Source organism: Phyllopteryx taeniolatus, chromosome 11 (genome assembly GCF_024500385.1).
Source record: "Phyllopteryx taeniolatus isolate TA_2022b chromosome 11, UOR_Ptae_1.2, whole genome shotgun sequence".
Lineage (NCBI taxonomy): Eukaryota > Metazoa > Chordata > Actinopteri > Syngnathiformes > Syngnathidae > Phyllopteryx > Phyllopteryx taeniolatus.
Window position 1 is genome coordinate 14,939,029 of NC_084512.1, and position 23,303 is coordinate 14,962,331.

Consider the following 23,303-nt stretch of genomic DNA (forward strand, 5'->3'; position numbering starts at 1 on the left):
AACGTTTTTCACAAAACTGGCACACTAGGTTGAAGAACCACCTGTACGTTTTGGTCCAAATCCAGTTAAACATGTGAATAAACAAAATGTTCTCTTAATGTGATAGTCCAGGTGGATGCCCGGGGCCACCACCCTGCCTGGCCCCCTCTGCACGCAGCTGCATGCAAAATAAAACCAGGAAAGGCTGACTGCGCACACTGTGTAACCCGTGAATTGCATAAGTTAGACACATTTATCCCATAGTTGAGCATTTAAACCTTCCCTTTTTAAAAATTCTTCTCCTCGAGAAGCACTGCTGGAGCAGTTTTGGCCATTGGATCCGAGCGGATCAAGAGCACCAGAATAGTAACTCACAGTTGAAATGATTCGTTTCCCCTCAATGAGATTTTTTGGGATCCTGTGTGAGAATTGAAAGCAGTGACCTTCAAGTCACATTCTTGCTCCTCTGATCTCTGCGTTCCCGTTGCTCCCGTTCAGATTTTTTTGAAAAACGATGACGCTTGTGCAAATGTTTTGCCACATTTGTTCACTAAGCCGATTTACCTCTCTTTCACACAAACACAATCTTTTTGTGGCAGGCTGCAGACCACAAGAGATACACTGTTCTGCGGTACAAAACTCCTCATGGTCTTTTGGAGACATTAATGCTTCACACAAATGATATGAATATTGTGGCCATTTGAAGAGGAGAATAAATATAAAAAAATACAAAATAATAGTTATTTAAATAAAAGTACTCAAAATATCCATAACCAAAATAATCATCAACAAGGGCCATCAATAAATTTGACTGTGCTTAATTTGATCGTATGCCTTGACAGAATGCTCACAATCATGATGCTAATATGCTGCTAGTTAGCAGTTTCATTGTCATGCCAGTTAGTTTTAGCACGTCATTTGCAAATTGTCACTTCCAATCAAGTAATTTTTGCACACAGGCAAATAAAAATAAATAAATCAATAAATCAATAGAATAGTACCATAAACTATACATATACTGTGCACTTAAATTCTACTTTTGCCTACATGCATTTTAAAGGCTTAAGTGCTGCACTCTTATTAACATTGCTTTAACTAGACGTCACCAAACTTTTTGAAATTGAGGGCTACTTCTTGGGTACTGATTAATTTGAACAGCTATCAGTTTGATACGCACTTCTGAAATAACAAATTTACTGAAATTACCAATGCAACACTCATTTCTATAAATTGTACATTTTCATATCACTTCTGCAACATTCCTAGGAAAGTCACAATGTCTTGTCACCAGTGAGATATTTTCAGAACAGGCCCACGGGCTGCACATGTGTTCCTTAGGGACGACCTAGTGCCAGCGGGCAACATGTTGGTCACCCCTGCTCTAACCATACTATAAGACAAAACTGTAATGGATTTCTATGCACAGGAAGCTTGTTTAAAGCTTCCTCTGTACTCGGACACTTGTTTTATAGAAGATGTCCGATTAGTAGATGTTGGTCATGTGAGGTTAGTACATTGGAGTATCACAATCTTTTTATTTTTGGATGCAGCAGTCTGCATAGGTATGCGCTGGTGGTGGTGGTTTGTAAGCACCATTTCCCTTTAGTGGCTTATAATGTTGCTGTCATTTCCATTCGAGTATCAGCAGGATGAACTTGATAACGCTTCAACACATCCAGAGGTGTATTTATTGTTTGATTGAAAAGCATGCATAGTAACTTTAAGATAATGAGGAGCGTAAACCCCGAATCCACATTTTGATAGTACTGTGTATGAAATAGGGAGTCACAGAAATTTGGTCAAATTTGATAGTGTTTCATATTGTGTATCAAGGGGTTCGAACAGACGGCAAGGCGTATTCAACAATGCAAGCCTTTTTCGCACGGAAACACTCTGGCATCACCAGTGTAAACATCCTGCAGCAGGTAAAGTCAGCTTTTCAAAATAAAAGCACGCTTAAAAGCGGCTCTGTCTCCTCAAGACAAAAACACCTGATTGGCGACCAGCCGATATCACATTCCACTGTAAACGTCATTGTTGAGCAGTAAAGTCGGCTAGTCAACTAGTCTGTACAACACTAGTATACGTCAAACTATATTTTACATACACTCACCAACCACATCATCTGGTAAACCAACACAATATAATGGCATTCAATACAAGCGCCTTATCCGCAAAGTTTATCAGGCTTATATTGAATTTTCCCCCTCTTGTGTAGCTCTTACATGTACCCAGATGATAACATGTATCTATATGATGCATTGCAATTCTATATTTTCAATCAAAACTACAACCGCAATAATAAACATTGACACGGAAAATATCAGTCAAACCTGAGCATTATCTTTGCAGACTTTTAATTCAGGTTTACCTGATAAAATTGTCAGTGCCATGTCAAGGAATTCTGAGAACCAGAAAATTTTTTTAAAAAACAAAAAATCTCGCTTAATGGCTATTTTTTATTTATTTATGACGATCCCCTGCTTGTTTGCATTTTTTCCAGGTTTTTTTTCCATGGCAATTGTAAAGGCATGTCAATTATTTACGGCTCGGTCCTTTTCCCACGCAAATAGTGGTGGTTAAACTGTAAACGGTTTAAGTTGAAGGGGATCTTTATTTCAGCTTCCGTCGAAGAAATACAGCCAATCAGTGTGTGATAATGATCTGAAGGAGCAAACGGCCATGGCAAAATGCCTGCATTTCATTTTCTAACTTCTAATTTCTGGATCTCCCACCAGCATCTTGATTTTGCAGCTCTTCAGAATCATTTGACTGTTGTAGCTCAACTGCATTTGAAGGCTTCATCCAGGAAGTCATTACTGAGGGTGTTCTGGGCCGTCTTTGCCCTGCTAATACAGTATGCTGAACCTCTGATAATTAGCATATAAAGCTTGGAGCACATCAGATAACTTTTAAGCCAATTTGTACAATATTTTCCCCTCACGTAAATGATACAAAGACAAAGTGCTCTTTGATTGGACTCAATGATCTGCAAATATGATCTTGATGTGAGAACTCATATATCTAATCTGCACGCCCCAAACAACTGATCTCTAATGACACCAAGCAACAGGGTAAACTCGTGTCATAATGTGATCCTATTTACAGCTGTATGAGACTGCGCATTGTTACATTTCTCCCAAAGTGTCCCCAGAGACACTTTTTGGTCGTCGCTATTTGTAGTCAATCTGACACCAGACTAGACAACAATGACTGATGCATAATTTCATTAATAATTTTCTTTATCTTCTTGGTTTTTTTTTCCATTTTGCTTTGCTGCAGAAATTGAAAAGCGAGAAGGTGATGAACTGCAAAAAGATGGCATAATGAAGAAATACCTTGATATTATCAGCAATAAAAATATCAAGCTGTCGGAAAGAGTTCTCATCCCAGTGCAACAGTACCCAAAGGTAAGTGCAACTGCTCTGTATGTGTGTTATTAAGTCTATCAAAAAGATGTGTCCATCTCGTCCACTATTTCAACAATTAACTACATTTACATTAAAATAGCAGCCTCAAAATCAGTGTGATGATATACAGAACAAGCTGGTATTCAGGGGCCTCACATTTCTGTTGTTACCATGGCAATCCCGGATCCCGTGGCCTATAGAAATTGTTGGACCAGCCAGTGCACTTCTCATGTCGCTTACTTACTTTTTCACTTCTATCTCCTTTTTCTTATGATATTACCGATTCACAATTTCTCTTAATTTTACTATTACTTTTTATTTTACTATTTATTTTTAGTGTGTTGTTTTTCAAAATGAGATAAGAGACACATTTATTTATTTATTTATTACTACTTTTACTACTTGTCCTATGTTGTCAACCGAAACTATGCATTATTATCTTAGCAAAATGTCCAGCTCTTTTCTTATTTATTTGCCAAATTTAAAGATGATTGATCTTGCCATGCCATTGATTGTGTACAGATTCTGTTATCTTTTGTTGAGAATGTTCAGACTGAACCAATGAATTGTTTGATAATAGGATAAAATTCATGGGCTTAGATCTGGGTAAATAAATGTCATAATAATAACAATTTATTAATTTGGGAGTACATCAATTGTAAAAAATGTCATAGAAGGATACTGAAGTGATATTGTGCACTGCCTGAAACATGACACTTGCAAAAAAGTTGATAAAAAGTTGAAGTATGTCAGGAAATTGTATTTGTATTGGCCCGAAGAAGAGGACCAAGTACTCCAGCCCAGTAAGCTCGTATACAAAATCCATACATTAATTAACTTTGAGTTCAGGATCAGTGTTGCAAAAGTCATTAATCCACCGTATGTTCAGGAAGTCTCCACTCTGTTTAGCGATTTTAAATCATTAAATGACAGAATACCTTCTACTGCCGATTTTCATCCAATTTACTGTGAACTCATAGCAAAGGCGATGTTGACATGGTTCAAGTGAGAAAGACGCATAATTGAGAAAACAAACTTTTGAAAACTCCTGTTCATAGTTTTTAAAGGTAGCTCTATTGCAGACTAATTTCCATGTGGAGACTAAACATTATTGTAGAATTAAGTGCTGCATGCTTTCCTTGCTATGCTGCTTAATTACATTCACCCAGTGATGTCCGGTAGCTCCAGTAGGTAAATCAGTTCTTGATTAGATGATTAATGAAAGTGCAGCAGAGCCTGCAATTAACAAGAGCAATGAACTTTATATAGAACTAATGAAAACACAAAATGCAGTTTTTCTTTTTTGAGTCAGTTCGTGGAGCAGCTCAAGGACAGCAGCCTGGTGCTGAAAACGCCTCTGCCTGATCATAATCCAGTGCAGGGTGTGCTTCTGGGTGTTGTACCGGATCTCATCCGTAGTCCAGCTGTGTGCCCATGGAATCCTGCTCTCCTGACCAGCTTGTACAGTGGCACAAGATCCTTCTTTTTAATGCTGTCTCCCCATCATCCAACAGCATAGAAAACAACAATGGCAGCAGCTGATTGGTTAAACATCATCAGAAGATTATTACAGATGTTAAAGGAGAACAGTCTCCTTTGGAAGTATAGCTGTGTCTATCCTTTCCTGTGGATTTATGTGTTATCTGACCAGTCCAGTGTATCACTGAGCTGCAGCCCCAGATTTTATGTCTAGACCACCTCTAAGGCCACAACCTCACTGTAAACAGCCTAGAACACCATCTCTTTGGTCTGCAAGGTGTTCAGCTACAGATGGTTTGAAACGTCTGAGTCCAACACCCAGCTCCTGTACTTCCTCCCTCTTTGCACCCAACAATAATTGTGTCATCTGTGTATTTCTGCATGTGGTAGAGCTTGGATGTGTACTGGAAGTCTAACATGTGGAGTATGAAGAGGACAGGGGAGAGCACTGTTCCCTGTGGTGTTTCAGTGCTGCCGACAGTGTTAGATGTGCAGCTACCCATCTTGAAATATTGTAGTCTCTTGGAGAGGTAATTCATAACCCAGGAGATGAGGCATAAATCCATTCTCATGTCTCTCAGTAGGAGGGGCTGGGTGGTGTTAAAGGCGTCACTCAAAACTGACCAGTTATTATCTTTGTAAAAGCAGAATTCATAATGAGTCAGAATACATTGTGCAGATGTATACAGTATATATATTTTACTTCCTCCTCCAATGAGTCAGACTGAGCGGCATACAACTAATTGGCTTCTTTTCATTTCACACGCAAAGCTCACTTTTGTCACTGTCGCTGTTTCCTCGGGTATTCAATAACGTCCTGCATTGGTGGCAGAGCAAAAGAGAAATTTACAAGACATCATAAATCTCTTCTGTCAGGTTTTGGACGTGCCGCAGGTCCCATTCTTGCTTCCAGCCGCCCTCCTGCCTAAACGTAATTAAATGTAAATTGATTGCATTATTACTTGGGAAAACTCTTCTGCATGGTTTCTGATATGCTGAATTGGTACATGGAAGATTAATGTCACCTTGCCGTACAATAACCTATAATCCCTGCATTTAGTCTGAGTAATGCACTACATGAGCCTAGTGCAGTGCTTCACCGCTGCTGCATCCTGAGACGCTTGAATGAGGCCAAGCCATTGTTGAGAGTTCCGCACGTGCCTTTCCTGCTGTCCAAATGTGTGCTGCAGACAAGGTCTGCTGTGCATGCTGGCATACTGAATGCAATACATCATGAAAGTTACTTGGTGCTTAAAAAGTACATCTGCTTTGAAAAATTGCTGATATGCACCATCTGTGTTCGAGGTTGGCAGTATTGGCCTCCTTAATGGTACATGATTGGGTCATTTTTGGGGGGGGGGGGGGGGGGCAGACAGAAGTTCAGCAAGGGAATGCTTATTTAAGTTAATATTTATTTTTATATAATTTATTTAATATTTATATATATTCTTGATTAATGCATTTCTTGAAAAAGGGTATTGATGCTAATTCAGTGTAGTGTTGTGTGATTACGAATAACACAATATAATGCAAATAGAAATATAGAAACAATATTATTATGGTTATTAAATCAAGTTGATGAACCATTTTGACTATGGAATTGGAATTCAAGTTACAATGGAACCTCAAAAATCTGTTCATTTGTTGACCTCCAGTTCCACATTTATCTAATGTGAGAACCATTTTTACATAACATGCAATGATGTACAGTAAAGTAAATTACTGTAATTTGTTTGTGACTCGAATGTTTGCCATCATTAACCCTTCCTCACTGTACAGGTTATTTTTTTATGCAACATTTTAACATTGCTAATGATCCTACAAGTACAAAGCCAGACAGAATCGCCCCCCCCCCCCACCCCCCCCACACACACACGCACACATACACACACAAAATGATCCAATAAAATGAGTAAAGTAAATGGGTTCTGCTATGTTTGTTAAAACACATTCAGAATAGAGCTTCATCTGCTGTTTGGATCAAATTGGAGAGGTTGGGGGATCATGCTGCAATCGTGGTTGCATCCATCAATCACATGGACTCGTGTGTTTTGTGCACCTCTTGCTGTAAAATGTGATAGATTAGATTTGTTGTCAGTTTTACAGCAAATCAAGATGAGGACATTTTGGCTTAGTGTTTTGTTAAGTAACCACAGCTGATTGAATGAGTAAACCTGTCATACTTTTTGGGATGTGAAGTATGCACTTTGGGAGCCTTTTAACTTGTAAGGTAAGTTTTCTATTCAAACAACAATTTTATAATAATTAGAAGTGCCTTGGTGCCATTTATGATCGAGGCACCATATCCATAGTTTTGGATAAGCTGTTTTTTTGTGTGTTTCTTTGCACATGCACTGAGCAAAATACATCAGTTTAACAAAGCTAGTTTGTATATCGCATGCTGGTACATTTGCACCCCAAAACATATTAATTTGTGATATGTCCTTGCGAATGGCACCGTCTGAGTACATTCATCCTGCGTTGTTGTGACCTTTCGATAGTGCTCTGCTCTGTTCGTAGACACATTCCATTTCTGTCTGTGTCCCAAAGAAACATTAATTTATGGAAAGGTGTTTTGCTTTGATAAGTGTCACAGCTTGCATGTTGTGAATTAAACATGAGCACATGTGTGATATTATATTGTAGTGATATGCTGTTTATGCTGGCACTACATTAAAAATGTGCTTTTAAAAAATAACAATGCTCAGTTTTGATTGACACTTTCAGGGAGATATTGACTGAACAATTTTTTTATTGTGGTTGTAGAAACACAACTTGTCCTATGTTGTCAACTGAAATGATGCATTATTATCTTAGCAAAATGCAAAAACAGCTCTTTTATTATTGAATTACATTTCATGCAGGTGTTGCTCCTTTATCTGTGTGCACATTTGTAGCTTCCCTAGCGTCCTTCTCTCTAATATCTACATAGCTATCAGGGTTGGGACAGCAGGGTGCACATTAGATCATTTCAAAGCTCATTTAACAGCGGTACCTGCCCCCTCTTCAAAGCCTAAACTGCCCGCCATGGAGCTGCAGAGTGGCTCCAGACATTAACTGAATAAAAACAGGCCACTCTCTTTCTACTGCCCAGCAAGTATGTTCTCACCATAGGTGCCATGACCATCTGCTGTCCAGCACCCTGCCAGCTAGGACATCGTCCTGTCAAAGCGGCCCCTGTGAAGAGGGCCGTCCAAAAGGTGCCTTAATTACGCAGATCAGAGGACAAGCGAGGACAGCAGGGATGCTTTTATTTTCTTAAGGATGGTTTCATCAGTGCTTCCCTTGGCACTAACATGGCGCTCAGTGGAGATGTTAATGTTGAGGAAACAAGCTGAGTGTGCAGTTGTCTTAGTTGAGTCGCAGCAGCCACACAGCTGGCACAGGAGTTATTAGCAGCTCGGCCGCAGCGGGAGAAGGTTGTTTTGTGAGAAGGTTAATATCATTTGGGTTAGGCTTGTGAAGTGGTGGTGGGCTGACGACCACCTGTTCAGTTCTGGAGGTAGTCTCGTGACAGTGAGAACAGACATTTGAAGGTCAAATGTAGTGGTGTTACGTAGTCTACAAACATCAAGAAAAATACTATACAGTGGATGCTCTAATGTTGAACACAATCTGTCCCATACTTTCTATTATTCTTTCATTCTTCTTTTATTGTTCTTTCAAAATTATTTTTTGTTGTCACATAACATTTGTTGAGGTTATGATAGTTGTTGCTAGGCATAATTCGTAGGGCACAAAAGAACTATTGCACTTTGCAACAGACAGACATCTTCCAAGGTTATGTGTTATCCATCCATCCATCCATTTTCAACACCACTTATCCTGGTTAGGGTCGCGGGGCGCTGGAGCCTATCTCAGCTGACTTCTGGCAAAAGGCGGACTACACCCTGAACTGGTCACCAGTCGGTCGCAGGGCACATATAGACACGGACAACCATCCGCACTCACATTCACACTGTCACTGAGTGGGAACTGAACCCACACTACCCGCACCAAAGTCAGGCGAGTGTACCACAACACCATCAGTGATTCTGGTTATGTGTTAATAAAATTACAAATGTAATGTGTTTGTTTGAAGTTCTTATGTTTTGCAGGTTAGTATGATAAACAGACATTAGGTCACCACAATGTAAGAGGTGAGGAAAATTAGGAGTAGACGCTACAATTTGTACTGCCTCTAAAGGGAAAGGTTCGATCTTGACAGAAAGAACAGTTTACTCAGTCTAAAAGTTGATACATATTTAGACCCAAAGGCAATCGCCAAATGTGCCACCAGTCCACAAAGTTTAATGGAAATTACTTGTGTTTTTTGCATAGGGTTAGGCAAGCTCCGTCTTCTGTTTCTTTGACAATTTGGGCCAGAGCCCTACAGGGACCAAAAACATATGACACATAACTTGTCCACAATGCAAGATGATTATCGCATTACACTTAATTTTTAATCATTTGTGTTTGACTCTGCCCCCTAAACCGGGGTTCAATCCACGGCCCCGCCTGTGTGGAGTTTGCATGTTCTCCCCGTGCCTGCGTGGGTTTTCTCCGGGCACTCCGGTTTCCTACCACATCCCAAAAACATGCATGGTAGGTTAATCGACAACTCTAAATTGCCCGTAGGTGTGAATGTGAGTGTGAATGGTTCTTTGTTTGTATGTGCCCTGCGATTGGCTGGCAACCAGTTCAGGGTGTACCCCGCCTCCTGCCCGATGATAGCTGGGATAGGCTCCAGCACGCCCGCGACCCTAGTGAGGAGAAGCAGCTCAGAAAATGGATGGATGGATGGATTTCTAATCCATGCAAACAACCACAATATTATTGTCCATGTGAACACATACTGTTGACTGGTGCACAGTGCGAGGGAAATGACAGTCAGAGCCCCGAGGCTTGAATCTGACCGTTTGTCACCTGGATACTATTGCTTAATTTCCACAGGGAGGAAACTCATTATTTCTGACTTGAGCTCAACACTGACCTCTAGACCAGTCTCAGGGATGTTATTGGTTTCATCCCATGTTTCCCCCACCTCTTTCCTCCCTTTGCACGACACAGATGATCCTCAACCAATAAGATACATGACCAGCGAGGGCATAGTTCAAGCTAAAGATAGGTGCATGATGTTATTCTGAACCATGGATAAGAGTCCCATCCACCTTTAATGTGCTACAGAGAAAGCACAATTATATTGATTTATTACAGGCTACATTGCACGATATTTTCCCACATGATGAATGGTGAAAGCAATCTGAGATTATATTGATAAAATATGACTAATGGGCAGTAAACACCTTTGCGGTTAAGCTTTTTTCCCGAATGGATCACATTTCTTTTCTTTCAAGACTGAGAAACTGGTGGATTACATTGGTCCTCTTGTGTAAATCATTGGTGGATGTTACCATTTAGATTTTTCTACTCGTGACTCCTTGCTCTTCCTCTCACTTCTGTTGTAGTTTAATTTTGTTGGAAAGCTGCTGGGGCCTCGAGGAAATTCCATGAAAAGGCTACAAGAGGAAACAGGAGTCAAGATGTCCATCCTCGGAAAGGGGTCCATGAGGGATAAAGGAAAGGTAATATAGATCGATTTGTGTTCAAATATGCTGTGCTATGTGGTTGTTTGACAAGTAAAATAAATGTAAATATTAACAGAAACTTTAATATATTCCAAGCCAAAAACATCCAAGCACTCGCAAAGATGAATAGGTTTCAGTTGACAAACATATATAGGGGGGGGACATGTATAGTTTCAAAGAGTATTGTGTAATTGTCATGTGTGAGTGCAATATAATGAAGTGCTCTGCCCTGTCATTTATCGTGCTGGCATGTTGTCCCCTGGAGCTAAACTTAGCCGAGCGTGGAGACAGTCAGCCATCATAACGGGTCTCAGTGCCGCGCGGGGCAATTCGTCGGTCACGTGACACAATACGGGCGTCGTCGGCCGCGCGACCGCGGGAGTATAAAGAGGCCTTATAGTTTCATTGCTCTTAATACTGAAGACATCGCTTTCCCACATCAACTAATCACACAACATGAAAACACGCTGCCTTCGGTGAAACTGGGGATCCGATTACACGACACATCAAGCACAGGTTTCTTGTCGACTTCACCGAAACATGTCCATTTATTTCCAAAATGACTTTTGATTCGACAAGCTTATGATAATCGAGGTCGGTTTAAGTTCTTGTGAGTCAGGGGTTATGGTCTTATGTAAGCACAATAATCTTTTTTTTTTTTTTTTTTTTTTTAAAGACAGTCTATCCAAGAAGACATTTGACTGCATCTTTTTGACTTACTATTAGGAAAATTAAGAGTCAATTCATTGATTACTTACAGTCTTTAAATATTATTTTCATTGGGTTCATTGGGTCTGTGAATGTTCTGACTTCCTGTTTCAAAACATTGTTATACTTATTGAGCTGTATTGCGCTCATTTCTGCCTCATTTGCTTCAAAATGAGATTAATCATTCAATTTCAAACAATCAACAGAATTCTTAACAATAAATTAATTGATCCCTCGCTTATCTATGTTTTTGTATCGATAATAATTTTTCTAATTGTCTTGAAGCAAATGGGGCTTGTTAGGTTTCCATAATTGGCAACAACTAGCAGAGGGTACAATTAATTCAGTCCCAATTAATATGCCACCTGAACTGTAAAATCTGAAACAGGCATTTAAAAGCAAGAGCGTTACTTTGGGTATTGGATAATGCTGTTATTGCAACTCTTTATGTTCTCTGGCCTGCCAAAGGCAACGCATCAATATGTCTGTATTCCGACAACAGTGATTTTTTTCCTCCGTTTTTGCTTTGTCGCCACATTGTGGCATCTTGATGCCAAGAAACCATGTTGAAGTGAGTTGAGGAGCTTCATTTCGACAAAAGTAATGCTTTGCTGCCACTTTGTTGCGTCTATAGACAATTATAAACCTTTTTAGGGGGACAATAATTACTCTGGGATTTTCTCTATTCACGGGAGATAGCAACTGAGCCCTGCCGGTAAAAGCGGGCCGTTCACTGTACTTTAGACACCTATCTCACTGGCCTATCTATCTAACTACTTCACTCCAGTCTTCGCAGGTTGCGGACGACGTCTCCGTGACATTCCTGGAGTCTTTTGGAGTCTTGTCAGGTTGCCAGGAAGTCATGATGAAATCAAACATGTTCGATTCCATTGGAGACTCCTCTATATGCTTACTATAGAGAAAAAGCTTAACGTAGCTTAATGTCATAAAACAGCAATCAAACGTCACCAAGATTTATGTGGACATTTCTACTAATGTCCACTTCAACCTCAACCTCTGACCATATCAGAACGATCAGCCCAATAATTTGGATTTCATGGATGTTAAGCATTTTCCTCTTCATATCTCATTATACAATAAAGAAAATAAAGAAAAAGCTTAGTGTTGTTAAATGTCACAAGGCTGCGATCAATCATCACCAAGATTTATGCAGATATCTCTATGAATGCCCACTTCAACCTCTGCAAATGTCAGACTACTATTGTAGCCTGATTGTTTTGTTAAACAACTTTTGGTTTTGCACATACACTATATCGTATACACACACACAGACAGTATATTGTAAACAGAATAATTTCAGTGGGATACACTGTAATTGTGTACGGCCATGCGATTCTTCTTCTTTCATATTCTTATCAGAATATGAGCATATGAGAATATTAAATTGTAACCTTGAGTTAAAGACCTTAAGAGATTCAGAGAACACTCCAAAACATTTGTAAGTGAAAATCTTCAAATATGCAGTCTTGTCTGAACTCTATTAAAACATTTTTTTTTGACAATGTCATGTTCAAAGTTCTCTCTCAAACGTTGAAACAAAGAGCTGTGTTTTATCACATTGGCCTTGGCGGACAAGTGTATAAGTTTGTCAAGGACATTTTTTTGAATGAGTCGACTAAATGTAATGGCTTTGTCGGGACTGATAGAAATCTAATTGTTAGGACTTCAGACCATGAGGATTTTGGCCCAGACCTAGAATAATCTTAGGTTCCAATGTGCCTTAGCTAACCTCGTGAGTTAATTAACTAGTAACTTCTTAAGTAATTGAAGAGTCTTGCCTGGGGTTTCAGTTCTTGGCACTAGCAAAGGAAATGATAATGTACCTGTGCCAGCTGCCAGGGTTCTGTTCCCAAAGACCAGCAGAATATGTGTGTGCGTCTGTGTCTGTGTATAAGTGCGTGTGTCTGTGTGTGTGCCGCGTGCGTGCGTGCATGTGTGATATTGATTTTGTCTACACCCTGACATCCTTTGACCGAGAAGCTGACACAAAGTTTTTGTCTGAAAGGCTGCCATAAAGGCAAAGTCAGTGTACTGCGCTTGTCTCTGCCATCTCATTCACTTGTTATCCACTTGGGTCCATCAGCTTGGCAATGGGGTGATAGCTCAGTTAGAAGGGCGCGTCAATATTGCACCTTGTGCTTGTGGATCGGATTAACACTGCACTCAGTCAAAGACCACATTTCATCTCTTGGACTTGAGACTTTCCACAAGAAAGAACAAATTGTGACAAATGTATTACTGGCTTACCAATTGTCGACAATGTCACTGTTGTTAGGGCAAATCTCATAGATTGTCACGCATAATTCACACGATCTGATGTTGCAGGTTCTGATCAAAATCATACTGATCTAGTTCGGCAAAAAATGGTCTTTGAATTTAGGCAGATTTTATAAAAAGGACTGAGTTGCTGGATCTTGGTCTTGTCTCTGTTTTAGTCTTGTTCTGTTGTTGACACCAGTGATAATCAAAATATTTTACAAGGACTGGAACATTTTATTAGCTTTAAATACAATGCCTTAAGTTGGTTGAAGTCCCACTTGTCAGATTGGTTACAGTTTGTTAATATTGACAAAAAGAAATATACGAGTTAAGTGCCGAAACAATTTACGGTAACTTCTATTGTCACACAGAGCACAATTATATTTAGCAATTAAATGTGATGAAGCTATGGTTTACGAAACATACATCATATGATTGAATAGCCAGTAGGGTACAGTCAGTACTAGCAACAGTACAACAGGACAATTACGTGTATGCAGCGACAAACTGCAAAAAAAACACACCATATTGAACTCATCAGTTAGGACAAGCTACCAAAGAACAACAATGGAGAAGAACAATGGTGTCCTGTATTTAGGAGGATATTTTTTTCACCAGGGGGCTGAAAGAAATCAGAAAAAAAAAGACAGTGCTGCAGATATATATAATTGGAGACTGCCAAATAATATATTGCACTCCACAGAGCTTAGGCAAAGCAACAAGTAATTTCTAGTCACGTATCCTAATATTACAATTACAAATATGTTTTACAATGAGTGACCAGCAGTGGTTTATGTCAGTACCTGGTAGTGCCAATGGAACAGGGTCAATAGTGAGTAGAGCAGAATACAGCCATATAGGGCACAACAAAAATAATTTGTTTCGTTAGCCTGGACAGAGAGATGGAGGGAGGATACGGCAATTGATGATCCATGCCTAAGAACACCATGGACCCACAGCTCTAGTGTCCTTGAGCAAGACACTGAAAACCTGAAGAGTTCCGCAGGTTGTATACATGTACAGTAAGTCACTCAGTGTGTTTGCTGTGTTCACAACTGTGATGGGTTAAATGCAGAAGCCAAATTTCGTGAATGTAAATGTGTTGATGACCACAAAAAAAAAAAAAGATTCTTCTAATTCTTTTTTAGCGCCAAGCCAAGTACATACAGGCATGCAGTGCAGTTGGTGGAAAAGAGGCATTTGGAAATTATTCTGGGTTGCGATGGTAGTGACAGAATCAATCAGACATATGATTATCAATGACAAAGGTGGTGACAAAATTGACATTAAATGAATAATCCAAAGGGTATCGCATCAAAGTAGGAAAGCCACTCAGCGTCATCCCCGATTCACTCCTTCTGAGCCTGTAGTTTAACCTTAACTCAGCTTTCTCATTAACCTTGTTTCCCAGCTCTGCCACTTCTGTACCTTAATTGATTGCTTTGGTGCCACTGTTAGGATCTCATTGAATTCAACCAAAAATGTCAACTCATCTAAAGTGCATCTATTTTTGACACTTGCTGTATGTTCCTTTTAATTTGAAAGGAAGGAAATATGTTTGTAATATCTAAATTCTCAAGTTGCTGCTTCACACTGGAGTCCTGTGAAACTCGTTTTTCTTTACTCAAAGCATCTAAATTTCTGATTTAAAAAATCTGATTAATAATGGATAAAATCATCTTGAATAACTGATCAAACAACCTAATATTCTGAATAGATTTAATAGAAAATCAAATATGGTAGTTGTCTCAAAGAAAAGCAGTCTTTTTAAACATATAATCCTCACTTTTGATACTTGATAAACAAATAGGCCGCACGGCCAAAAAAATGCTTCTTAGGTTAATTAAAGACTGTCTTTTCTGTCTGTAGGTCTGAATGTGAGTGTGAATGTTTGTTTGTCCATAATTGCCGTCCGATTCGCTGGCGACCAGTTCCGGGTGTGCCGCACCTCTCGGCCTAAATCAACTGAAATAGGCTCCAGCTCATCCATGACCCGGGTGAGGATAGGCGGTACAGAAAATAATCAGTAGATGGTAAACAAGTTACCATCTCGTTGTGATGCATCGCAGGCCTATACCACTGTGAGACACAATAAAAGAAACATAAGGCTACATTATTTTCTTTCTGAAAGTCTCAGTAAAACTGACTTTTAATGTTATGTATATTTATTATTATTATTATTGTACTTTTTTTATTTTTTTATTTGTTAAGGCTATTTTTTTTCCTTACAGGAAGAAGAATTAAGGAACAGTGGAGAGGCCAAATATGCACATCTGAGTCACGATCTTCATGTTTTAATTGAAGTCTTTGCTCCACCGGGTGAGGCCTATTCCCGTATGAGTCACGCTTTGGAGGAGATTAAAAAATTCCTTGTTCCAGTAAGTAAACCGTTTGACATCATTGTTTCAAAGCATAACTTAATCCCTTGTAGAACTTCTGCTGCAATGTCACTGCATTTGACTTTATTGTTTCAGTCAGTCTTACTGACATAAAGAAAGAAAAATGTACATTATTCAGAGTTGTTTGGGGTGAAGGGATTAGTATTGGTTGGAGTAGTTTTCACCCAAACACTACATGGCTACATTATGATCTGACTGACAAATGAAAACATTCTACTCAGCAATTTAAGTGCAGTATGGAACAGCCGGAATAACTTGGCCGTTACTCATGTGCACGGTCTGTAAATTTGCAGATGTAACAAGCTGCACAAGTTTGTTTTATGGAGTTCATGCTGTTTCCCTGTACTGCCCAGCCTTCTTACAAGCAGCTTTGCCAGGAAAATAATGATACTGCATATATACTAAGCACTTACATATAAAATAGTGTCTATTAAATGCAGAAATATATAAAATAACTATTATGCAGAATGGGCCAAATTGTATAGAAACATAATTTGTCAAAGAAGTGTGCTGTATACTGTTCCATTTGGATCACAATGAAATATAAGCCTGCTGTGTTGTTGTTGCGACTTTCGGCTTATCCCTTCAGGGGTCGCCACAGCAAGACACTCACATGACTTGTTTGGCACAGTACGGCGGATTTACACGGGTGCCCTTCCTGAACCCGCACCGTCTGCATGAAAGGCAGCAGGATGCACCACTACAACAGCAATTCAAATATAAGCCTACTCTGTAATACAACAATAAAAATAATAGATTTATCTGCATAAAGAGGGCTGTGTAAGACTTTTAAATATATTATTTACGATTATATGTAGCATTCTGTTATTTGCACAGTGTATTGAGTATTATATTTATCAAGCAAAGATGTAGATAATAGTTCTCAAACAGAAAGACAATGTTTATTGCCACAAAAGAATCATCATAACTGGTAATAATAGGTTTAAGTCATTACTATGTTATGTTTCAAAGCCAAATAAATTGTCACCTGGATGTAAATGTACCTGTATGTCTGTAAACTAAACTCAGTGGAGGTATAAAGATAATTGCATACATTTGTAGAGTTGTGGCCCAATTCCGTCATGGAACTCTGCAGTAAAGAAAATGTTCATCATGGGTAATTACACGGTTTTTACCACCGTGTTAAATTGGCTTCCTTTGTCCAATTTGTCTTATAATAGATTGGTCCTCTGCCTTTAGATTAGAGAAAAGGGAAGGCCCCACTTTCAAGTTGTTAGGTTTCATTCTTTTTCTAGCTGGATGGTGGAAAAATGACTGAATAGTCTGACATACAGTACCTCAATTATAACTGAGGATAAAACAAACGGGAAAAATGGAACACCGTAATAGGACGTATACGCAACTGAGAATCTAAAATAGTTTTTTCAGAACAACAGCATTTTGGAGCCTGAAAAGATTTGAAAACGAATCTCAAACTGGACAACATAATGTAGCTATAGTTTTCTTAGTCAAATTTGACTGTGGGAAAATGGAAACGATATGGACCTGCATTTTCAGGAACCAAAACAACTATGGTGGCTCGGAGGATTTTTGTTGTGTTTTTTAGCACAATTACCGCAGAGCTAATCCAGTACACTCAATGGAGTCACATTACATACACAGGCCAAATTCTAAGCAAATTTATAAGCCAACAAAGGGTTTTCAAAAGACGACTCTGTATAAGAACTTGGCGTTTCTTTGCAAAGGGACATCATCAACCATTGGTTTGACATACACATTGCAGCAGTTATGACATATTTGAGGGTGAATTAGAATCATTTTCAAAAACCTCTGTCTGCAAAAAGAAAAAATGTTTTTTTTTTTACAAGGTCATCGTCATCTACGGTATATAGTATATACTACAAACTACGGCCCACGGGCCACATGCGGCCCGTTGATCATTTCAATCCGGCCCGCCAAAGATTGGTACAGAATCGCCCAAATCATACCAAAATCATGACTACATTCATTTGACCTTGTCCTGTAATGCCGAGTGGTTCCACCAGGTTGTGCTGTAATGCCCAGTAGTTCCACCAGGTTAACCTGTAATGCCCAGTGGTTCCACACATAGCGCAGTAGGTACAGTGATACATTGACTTGACTTTGGCTGTTCTGTTTTCACTCTGATACTGCTCTGAACCCTTCTTCAACCATGAGTGGGCCAAAGAAAAGAAAAGAAAAGTCGACAGTCAGTGCTGAGTGTTTAATTGAGTATGAACTACTTAATACTTTTTCAATGAAGTCCGATCAAAATCTGTATGTCTAATTTGTTAAGAAACCATTGTGGTTTTAGAGGAATATAACATCAGCCGTCACTTTTCTACCAAGCATGCTGATTATGCTAACAGCCAATAAACGCAGGAACTGATGGCTACGGCTCAGTGGTTAAAATCAAGCTTGCAGGCTCAGCAAAACACTTTTATCTGACAAACTGCCATCCAAGATTCCGTCACACAAGACCCTGAAACAGCGCCACGGGAGCTGCAGATGGAACTGATTGAGCTCCAATGTGATACTGTCTTAAAAGAGAAGTTCAACTCTCAAACTGGATGAGTTTTATGCTTCATTAAGCACAGACAAATTTCCAAAAATCTGGACGATGGCACAGAGGATGCTTGTGGTGTTTGGCTCTACAGTGTGATGAACACTAACAAAACATCCTACAGATCCCAGCTGAGTGATGAACACCTCAGATGTGTTCTGAGAATTGCCACAACAAAACTAACACCAGACTTTGATGCACTGGCAAAAAGAAAGGTGATTAAAAAACAACAACACTGTTCCCATTAAAAGTAAATCTAAGTATTAACACTTCAATGCCTTTTTTTTGTGTGTGTGTATTTTTGATAAGCATCTGGTCCTGGCTTGGCCCACCTGTCAAATTTTAAAAGTCAATGTGGCCCATGAGCCTAAATGTCTGCCCACCCCGGTATATACCATAAGTAATAATGTACACTTCAGGTTCCAGTTGCAGGATAGTATCACTGTGCTCAAAGCTAATATAGGAACAATATACAAATGGTTGTGTTGATATCACTAGGATGACCAGGATGACTATGTTCGCTAATCCGAAGACGCAGCTAAGTGAGCAAGAGGACAAGTCAACCACTAGGCATAAGAACCTAGATCCAAATCGACAACCTGATAGTGTGAAGTGAGCTTATCATATTGAACAACTTAGCACCCGACAACACAATACTGCTGCAGTTGTGTACGTGTAGATAAACTGTCACAATGTGTCATGCAGGATAACACGTATTATGGGGATTTTTTTCCAAAGCTCCTTTGACTGATAAGCTTTATGAACAATGCCTGCTGTGCTCTATGAAGATTTAATGTTCACCAAGCAGTATGTTTAAGAGTCTTAACCAGTGTCGATGGGATAATAAGATCGAGAAAAGTAATTGCCGTGCATAAAGCAGCGATGGCTTGAGGATGGAGCTGACAGTGTAGTCACGCTTCTGCATGTGTGCACAGCACAACAAAAGCCACACTTTTTTAAAAATGAAGGTCTGTAGTGGTAGGCCTCTCATTAATTACCACTGCCAAGGAGGTACATGTTTTGTTTGTACAGTAGGTGTTCTAGTCATCTGTTTTACAGACGTGCAGTAGTGCTGTTCAATATGGACAACATTGTATGTCCCAATATAGGTAACATCCCAATAACGATATACTGCAGGTACTGTAGGAAGGAAGGTAGATTGATATAATGTGTTAGTGTTTAGATTATTTTTAGATTCATACATTACCTTAGAGCGCAATTTCATCGAGAAATACGTTATGACAGAATGCAAGGCGTGAAGTTCAGTCATTTGTATGTGGTAATAATTTGCTAGAAGAGTGCAGATTGCTCTGTTTGGACTAGAAAGGAAAGAACACACCGAGGAGCATGTAGGTTAAACAGTCAACAAAAAGCCGTGTATTGTCTTAACTGAACGTGACTGGCATTGCCTGGCATGTTAACCCCTTCAACATCTGACTTTAGCTCTGTGATGGGCGAAGTGCATCACGCATGGTCAAAATTAATCTCAGTGAGCAAACAGTCTGACCCCAAGAGCCTCGGTGCGGTTTATCTGTGTGTACTCACGCTAACGCCTCTGTCAACAGTCAACATTTACAAGGTCTGGCACATTTATAGCGCTTAGAATAAACTGCCAGCTTTCCAATTAAAAGACCTGCCAGTCTGAGTTCAAACCAACAAAACACTGTCGGCCATATTAATTCTTGAACAAGTGTGCAGTGTGTCAAAAGTTTTGGAGCTCTGGCGTGAGAATTATTTTTTTTCATGCATAATGTTCATGTCGAGAATTCAAATGCAAAACTCGCACACATCCTTTATTGTGGGACAGAAACATTCTGTACGAGTGTCTTCTCCTTGGCACATAGTTTGTACTGTTGTAGATCATTTGCTATCATTGGGCCCCACTCACTAAACGTGCATACGCACAGATTTGTGCTTATATCGTGCATACACGCACAAATCTGTGATTCCATCAGTATGTTTGTGCTTGTTTTTGTTCGTATGCTGCAAACAAATTTAGAACTTCCTCACACCATACATATGCACAAACAATGCAGGATCAGCTTTCGAAAAACGTCAAGCACACATATTTTACCCAAGATGCACAACGGATTGGAACAACAGTCAGTTATAAAAACAATAATAATAACGTTGACAATAATCACTTAAACCAGGAATTTGCTAATAGGTTGACTACTGTCCTAAATAATCGTGAAAAGGACAGTTCTCATCTCTTTTACCCTTGTTCCGTTCAAGTGCTTGTACAGGAGTATTCATTAACGTGTGTGTGTCCCACCCGCTGCAGTTGTCTACGTGCATGTACAAAGTTGTCACTTAAGCAGAAAATGCAATTGGATCGGTCGCATCTCCGAGTTCTTCCAAAGCTTTAGTATATTTCTAATCCATACAATAACCTGATTACATATTTTTCTGCGATTCTTCATGTGCAAAAGATGTAAATTGATCGACTCACATACACATCGCCGCTGGCACTCCGATTGGCATATGTGATATGTCTTTTATATTTTCTGTCACTTCCAACGATAATTTCATGAATTTTATCAACTAAAAATGTCTCTTTAATGTACTGTAGTTCTTATTAATATGCATTTGACCATTGTATGCAGTGTTTGTTCATTTTCAGCTCTTAAATTGTTTTTATATATTGTTTTGTGCCACATTCCTTATTTTAACTTTGGAAATAATTCAAAATTATTACCATGATTGTTAAATGTTGTTAGTTTATGTGTTTGGCTAATTTTCCAAGGATACCAACTATTTGAAAAAAAGGAAAAAGATTAAATAAAGTTATTAAAGTTTTGGAGACATCACTCCATCCATCCATCTATTTTCTGAGCCGCTTCTCCTCACTAGGGTCGCGGGCGTGCTGGAGCCTATCCCAGCTATCATCGGGGAGGAGGCGGGGAACACCCTGAACTGGTTGCCAGCCAATCGCAGGGAGACATCACTCATGATTTTGTTTTTTTAACTCTTGTGACTTTAAAGCTCTGCGCATTGGCTGAGATATGTCAGACGGACATCCTTTTATAGGGAAATAGGGGCGCAGTTTATGTAAAATGCAGCTCGCGGGCATGAGCTCGTCATTTAGAACGAATTCTGATTCAGGGTTGGCACTGGGTCATGAAACCTCTTAGCCAATGTGGCTAAATAGTATAAAAATCTCCTAGCAACAATTATGTGTAGTTAGCCATAACATCATCAGAATCAGAATCATCTTTATTTGCCAAGTATGTCCAAAAGACACAAGGAATTTGTCTCCGGTAGTTGGAGCCACTCTAGTACAACAGACAGTCAATTTACAGAACACTTTGGAGACATAAAGACATTGACAAAAAACAATTGTGCAAAAAGATGCAGAGTCCTCCAGCACTTAGAGCAGTTCGAATGACTAATATTGCAATAGACCGGTGCAATGACCATTGTGCAAAGGGCGCTGAGACTTCAAGAAGTGTATGCGGTTTAAAGTGACGAGTAGTGCGATAATCTGGACAAATGGTTGTGCAAATGTTACAGATACTCATCAATCAGTGTGCAAATGGGGCAGATGCTACTCTGGCATGAGTGGCCAGTATATGCAAATAGTGCAGCATGGCGAGACAACTACAGTGAGTGCACGAGTAATACATAATTGGCCCCAGAGAAATGTGACAATGAAGTCAAGTCAAAAAATTGCCAGCTTGTTGTAATGGAATTATAGGTTAGCGGTTTAAGAAGTTGATTGCAAGAGGGAAGAAGCTGTTGGAATGTCTACTAGTTCTAGTTTGCATTGATCGGTAGCGCCTACCTGAGGGAAGGAGCTGGAAGAGCTGGTGACCGGGGTGCGGAGGGTCCGAGAGGATTTTGCACGCCCTTGTCTTAGTTCTGGCAGCGTGCAAGTACTCAAGGGTGGGTAGGGGGGTACCGACAATCCTTTCAGCAGTTTTGATTGTCCGTTGCAGTCGGAGTTTGTCCTTTTTTGTAGCAGCACCAAACCAGACTGTGATGGAAGAACACAGGACTGATTCGATGACGGCTGTGTAGAACAGTCTCAGCAGCTCCGGCGGCAGTCCGTGCTTTCTCAGAAGCCGCAGGAAGTACATCCTCTGCTGGGCCTTTTTGAGGACGGAGTTGATGTTGGTCGCCCACTTCAGGTCCTAAGAGATTGTAATTCCCAGGAACTTGAAGGTCTCGACGGTTGACACAAGGCAGCTGGACAACGTGAGGGGCAGCTGTGGCGAAGGATGCCTCCTGAAGTCCACGATCATCTCTACAGTCTTCAGCGTGTTCAGCTCCAGGTTGTGTCGGCCGCACCACAGCTCCAGCCGCTCTGTTTCCTGTCGATATGCAGACTTTTCACCGTCCTTGATGAGGCTGATGACAGTGGTGTCATCTGCAAACTTCAGGAGTTTGACAGTCGGGTTCGATGAGGTGCAGTCGTTCGTGTAGAGAGAGAAGAGCAGCGGAGAGAGGACACAACCTTGGGGCACCCCAGTCCTGATGCTGCGTGTGGACGAGGTGGCCTCCCCCAGCCTGACCTGCTGTATCCTGCCCGTCAGAAAGCTATAAATCCACTGGCAGATGGCAGGTGAGACGCTGAGCTGGAGAAGCTTGGATGAAAGGAGTTCGGGGATGATGGTGTTGAACGCTGAGCTGAAGTCCACGAACAGGATCCTTGCGTAGGTCCCTGCACTGTCGAGGTGTTCTAGGATGAATTGCAGTCCCATGTTGACTGCATCATCCGCAGATCTGTTCGCTTGGTAGGCAAACTGCAGGGGGTCCAGCAGGGGACCTGTGACACTCTTGAGGTGGTCCAGCACGAGACGTTCAAAGGACTTCATGACCACAGATGTCAAAGCGACAGACCCGAGATTGCAGGTTTCTTGGGGACTGGAATGATGGTGGAGCGTTTGAAACAGGATGGAACTTCGCACATTTCCAGAGATCTATTGAAGATCTGAGT

General features: G+C 40.1%; 1 protein-coding gene across 4 annotated transcripts in view; it reads left to right on the forward strand.

Annotated features, from left to right (window-relative positions):
* Positions 1-23,303, forward strand: part of khdrbs2 (KH domain containing, RNA binding, signal transduction associated 2) — a 75,758-nt gene that overhangs the window by 8,933 nt on the left and 43,522 nt on the right. For all 4 annotated transcript variants that reach the window (XM_061790524.1, XM_061790523.1, XM_061790521.1 and 1 more), the window contains exons 2-4: positions 3,262-3,389; positions 10,316-10,432; positions 15,655-15,801. In XM_061790524.1, the coding sequence (XP_061646508.1) occupies positions 3,262-3,389; positions 10,316-10,432; positions 15,655-15,801 (392 nt within the window). The remainder of the gene's footprint in view (positions 1-3,261; positions 3,390-10,315; positions 10,433-15,654; positions 15,802-23,303) is intronic.